General features: G+C 39.8%; 1 protein-coding gene across 2 annotated transcripts in view; it reads right to left on the bottom strand.

Annotated features, from left to right (window-relative positions):
- Window positions 1-6,000, bottom strand: part of Vps13B (vacuolar protein sorting 13B) — a 418,333-nt gene that overhangs the window by 388,130 nt on the left and 24,203 nt on the right. For both annotated transcript variants that reach the window (XM_068386782.1, XM_068386783.1), the window contains exon 4: window positions 4,856-4,958. In XM_068386782.1, the coding sequence (XP_068242883.1) occupies window positions 4,856-4,958 (103 nt within the window). The remainder of the gene's footprint in view (window positions 1-4,855; window positions 4,959-6,000) is intronic.

Genomic DNA, 6,000 nt, shown 5'->3' with positions numbered 1-6,000 from the left:
TGGACAATGCTCCTGCACATCCTCCAGGTCTCGAGGATGACTTGAAAGAAGAATACAGCTTTATCAAAATCAAATTCTTGCCCCCCAATACTACTCCCATACTCCAGCCCATGGACCAACAGGTCATTTCAAACTTCAAAAAACTCTATACCAAGGCCCTTTTCAGAAAGTGTTTTGAAGTGACCAGTGACACGAAGTTGACCCTAAAGGAATTCTGGAAGGAACACTTCAGCATCCTCAACTCTGTTAACATGATTGACCAAGCTTGGCGAGGTGTGACCTATAGGACATTGAACTCTGCCTGGCGTAAGCTGTGGCCATCATGTGTCACAGAGAGGGAGTTTGAAGGTTTCCAACCAGAGGCGGGTCCAAGCACTGCTACCCCTGTAATTTCTGATGACACTGATGTCGTTGAGGAAATTGTTGTCATGGGCAGGAGTTTGGGGCTTGAGGTCGACAAGGATGATATTGATGAGCTTGTAGAAAGCCATTCTACCGAGTTGACTGTGGAGGAATTGTTGCACCTGCAACAACAACAGCAGCAGGATCTGATTGTGGAGCAGGAATCTCAGAAGAGGATGAGGTAAGGGAGGATGTTCCAAGTTCTCTCATCAATGAAATTTGTTCCAAGTGGGGGCAGATGTGCAGGCTTTTGCTGAAAAATACCACCCAGAAATTGCAGTAGCAAACCGGGCAGTGCATATGTTTAATGATAGTGTCATGTATCATTTTCGAAGAATACTGCAGAGGAGGAAGAAACAATTAACAATAGACCAGTTTTTCACAAAAGAAAAGAAAGCTGCTACATCAAAGCCTGTTTCTCCTCCAAAGAAGAGACAAAGAAGAGAAGAAACCCCTGAAATAGATCTGCCCACCCTTTCATTGGAGAGAGAAACAACTCCTGAAGGAGAACTACCCCGCCACATCATGGAAGGGGACTCTCCTTCCAAGCAGTAACCTCCCCCTTCCATCCTCTCCACATCCATCCCTGTATGCCATCGAACCGCTGCTCAAAGGTATGTTCACTACAGTACAGAAAATGGTTTAAAATTGTTTATTTTAGTACAGTAAATGGTTTAAAATTGTTTTATAGGATTTTCTGACCAATTTCATACACATTTAGATAATTATTGTTGTTTAGGTACACGTTTTATTAATATTTTGGGCCTGTTCGAGTGCTTGGGAACGGAATAGAATATATACCATTATTTCTTATGGGGAAAAAAAATTCGGTACTCGAACAAATCGGGAGGTCGAACACGGATCTCGAACGGATTATGGTCGAGTACCGAGGTATCACTGTATATATATATATATATATATATATTTATATATATATATATATTTATATATATTATATATAATATATCTATATAATATATATATATATATATATATATATTTCTTCCGAAGGCATAGTCAGGTCTTCGAGGTCTGCGTCAGTTAGCGGCTGGGGAATGGCAGTCCAACAACTCGTCGACGTCTTCAGTTCATCATGTCGCCAAACCCGTCACCTCCAATTATCGCAGCTAACTGCACAGATTTCCGTATTGCAGTGTGTTGTATCTCAGCAAGTGTAATCCCTCTTCATCGTAAACAATCTGGGGCCACAACTTCTTCCAGCTCGCATTAACAGTAGCAGGTTTCATTTCTTTCGGTGCCTTCTGGATGTTCTGCAGGCACGTGGCTATTGTGTACTTCCGCCAGTATGCCTTCAAATTGAATGTTTCATCCTCATCATATTGGGCAGCATCCACACAAGCAACGAGGTCCGCCAAGGTATTCTTCATGTAGAGGGCCTTAAACGCCCTGATAACCCCCTGGTCTATCGGTTGAATTAATGACATTGTGTTGGGTGGCAGGAACTCAACCTGAATACCCTCATGCGACAGATCAGTTGTCTGTCCACCAGCGTTATCCATAAGGAGAAGGATCTTAAATGGCAAGCCCTTCTCTAAGAGATATTTACTGACTTGTGGGATAAAACACTGATGGAACCAGTTGAAGGTCAGGCATCTTCGTAATCCATGCTTTTGGATTATGCATCCAGTACACGGGAAGGATTATTCTTATTTTTATTTTTCAAGCGCGAGGGTTTTTCGATTTGTAAATAAGCCCCGGCTTTAGCAAAAATCCAGCAGCATTGCCACACATGACGAGGGTAACACGATCTTTGAATGCTTAAAGCCAGAGGCTTTGGCTTCTTTGAACAGGAAAGTTCGCGACGGCATTCTCTTCCAAAACAAGCCGGTCTCATCCATATTAAACACTTGTTCGGGCTTGTATCCACCTTCTGTGATAATGTTCTTAAATGTCTCATTCCCGTAAGTTTCAGCAGCGGTAGTGTCAGCGGAAGCAGCCTCGCCATGCAGGGAAACGCTTTTCAGGCCGAAGCGTTTCTGAAACTTCGCGAACCATTCTTTGCTGGCGGAAAAACGTTGTTTCTGACGTTGGGAATCAGTGAATATCCTGCTTGAGGTTCATCTAGTACATCATCTTCGTCATCTTCAGCATGGCCGCCATCATCGTCTTGAGGTTTCTTTGCCGCAAAATTCTCATACAACCCAAAACCTTGGTTCGGATGGTGTTCGTATCCAAGGCTATATTTCTTCTTCCCGGCAGTCGGCAATCCAGACTGCTAAAGCACCTTCCATACGGACGATCGTTTTATTACGAGCGTTGGTAACAACTCGCTTCGCTGACCTGCTTAAGGTGATGGCAGCCGTCTTTCTAATGTTCGCCTCGTCCTTCTTAATGTAGCGAACGGTGGATTCATTCACTCCAAAATGGCGGGCTGCAGCCTGCGTAACTTCTGCCTTCTTTCAACATATCGAGAAGTGTCCAGCTTCCTCAGCAATCGTCATCATTTTTCGGTGGCGTTTTAGGCTCACTACCAGCCTTAGTAGAAGCAGAACGCTTGGAGCCATTGAACGCTTGGGAGCCATTGAACGCTTGGGAGCCATTGTAGGGGTTAAACAGAAAGTTCAACAAAAAGTTCAACTTAAAACAGTCATGCACAGCACAGATTAAAGTTACACAGTAACGTAGCAGCATCTACCCGGCGAGGAGAGCGGCAAACAAAGTGGCCGCGAGAAGATGCTGCGGGTTGAGAAGCGGTCAATAACACCAATCACAGGCTAGATTACAAAACTTGGGAGCTGATTCGTCATCTATCAGCACTGGAACCAATCACAGTCCGTCTTACATGCTACATAGTAGTTACAAATTCCAAATACAATGTACTATATGCAGTATGCTTTACGTACGCTATTTTACGCTTGTTTTGTTGTAGGATATGTACACTTATTCGAGATGTGATTTTTGCAATAAAGAATATTATTGGATGCAGTACTTCGTACGTATACATACAAAAGATTCATGGAAAAAGATGCACATCCATTACATTTGTAGTAGTAGCCATCAGCAGCCTTACACCATTCAAATATGACAAAGTCAGACTGCATCTGATTTGCGTTTCATGTTCGATTTAATTTTACTACGTATATTGAATTATCATATGATCACATTCTCTATTCGTGTTTTATTTCTTTCTGCACTGAATTATATGTCACATGTAATGCAATGAACCATCAGTAAGAGCAGATATTACTAATTATTAATGGAATTAACGAAATATTAGGGGTCTTCATATATCTCGGCTATTTTCGAAATTTCAGGAAAATCCGCGATATATGTATATGCGTGCGTTATGAAAAAAATCCGCGATATATGTATATACTGTACATGCGTGATGAAAAAAATCCGCGAAGTCGTGAATCCGCGATATATATATATATATATATATGTATACTGTATGTATATATGTGTATATATACATATATATATATATATATATATAATTAAATATAAACTATTAAGACTTGAAAAAAACCAAAAGGAAGTGAAATAAAGATAGAACAGTTTGCCTGAGTTGTACCCTCAAGCAAGAGAAGTCTACCACAAGATAGTGGAAAACCATGTTACAGAGGCTAGGGCACTACCTATGTCTAGAGAATGATGGCTTGATTTTGGAGGGTCATTCTTCTAGAAGAGCTGCTTACCATAGCTAACGTCTCTTCTACCCTTACCAAGAGGAAAGTAGCTACTGAACAACTACCGTACAGTAGTCAACCCATTGAGCAAAGAATTGTTTTGTTAATCTCAGTGCTGTCAGATGTATGAAGACAGAGGAGAATATGGAAAAAAATAGAGCAGACTAATTGGTGCATGTTTAGAAAAAGGAAAAATAAGACGTAACCAGAAAGAGGGATCCAATGTTAAATTGTCTGACCAGTCAAGGTACCCAATAACTCTCTAGCCGTAGTATCTCAATGTGTGGCTGGTGCACTTGGTCGCCTTACATCACCCTGCTATCATTCTTCAGCTAGCTACACTCAAACTTTGAGCTGGCAGATTTCTCTTGTTGGAAATAAGATGGCTACCAAAACAAAAATGGCAGCTTGGCATCTAACAGACAAACATGCATTGAGGATTATTAGACAAAGTTACTATGCTACATACATCCACCATTTCATTAAGTTAATGGAATCTTAGACTGTTCTATCATTAATTAACAAGAACATTATTTGATTACATAATATATAATCATATTTTATATCATTAGGGACTTAATATGCATACTTTATGTAAAATGAATTACAAAATAAATTAAAATAAAACAAAATTGCTGCAGCAAGATCTATGAGCAGATATTGATTGTGGAGTTGAGCATCAGACAAAATATTGTTCAGAAAGTAACCCAAATAAAATATGGTAGATCAGAGCATGGGTGATACTGTAAGTTTAAAAATTAAATATGTATTTTTATGTAATTGATTAACTACAACCCACTCACCGTCTCTGCCGCCGACGGACATCTTGTGCTTTACTACCAGTTCCACCTTGACTAGATGTTTCTGAACTGGCAGTGTCTCCCCCTTTTAATTTTAGGATACATTCTGAAAAATTAAAACAATTATTTTATAATGTGTTCTTAGAAACCTATAAACCATAAAAATCATACAGTACAATTCTCACTGCTACTGCTGTACATTATCATCATCCCTGAATTAGATATTTTCTACTACAGTAATTCTGAGACCAGTGTTATTTTTCTGGTTCAGATTTCAAGTATGGTGTACAAATCATGAAAAAACACATGCACAAAGAGAATTCCCAAGGCTATCAAATAAAGGGAGAAAACTAACAACAAATTGAGCCACTTGAAGAATACAGGACTACCAAAGTTCCAAATAAATGCTGGAGGAGCTGGACTGGCAGGTGTCGTAAGGTGGACTGAAAACCAAAATAGGACACTATCTTTCACCTCCTAAATGAATCAAAGACAAAATCATTGTACACAGATACATGACACAGGTCTTAGTAGCAGACCAATAACTAAAGCTACCTGTCATTCATTATTCAAAAGGAAAATTCAAAACAAAGTGTATAATTCATAAAAATAATATTTCAAACAAGAAATACAATAACAATTGAGAAAATAAACTTAATTTCTAGAAAAACTAGTAAAGTGAAATTGCACTTTACTTTTCCCAGCACATCTCTACTGCTTATTCAATGTTTCCAGTCAAAAGCACCCTACATTAGGCATAAGCCAAAACACAAAATAACAAAGCAATGGAAAATTCTTTAGGAATTTGTATTCTTCCTAGCATACAAACCTGGAGCAATTTATAGGGATATACTATCGGCGAAGCTGAAAGATGAGCCATGATAATTTTAGTGAGGGATAACCACCCCAAATGCTAGTTAGTGGGTAGAGGGGTGGGGGTAGCCGGCTACATCGCTCACTCACACACCTTGACTGAGCAACCACTTTGCTTTCTGGAAGGACTTACTGGGGAACAGGGATGGTGGACCAATTTGTATAATCGCTCCAGATTTATCAATCAATATACCAAGGCTCTTCCCCCAATTTTGGGGGGTAGCCGACACCAACAATGAAACAACAAAAAGGGGACCTCTACTCTCTATGTTCCT

This window comes from Palaemon carinicauda, chromosome 14 (assembly GCF_036898095.1).
Source record: "Palaemon carinicauda isolate YSFRI2023 chromosome 14, ASM3689809v2, whole genome shotgun sequence".
NCBI classification, from domain to species: Eukaryota; Metazoa; Arthropoda; class Malacostraca; order Decapoda; family Palaemonidae; genus Palaemon; species Palaemon carinicauda.
Note: the sequence above shows the minus strand (reverse complement) of the source record. Positions and strands in the feature narration are given on the sequence as shown.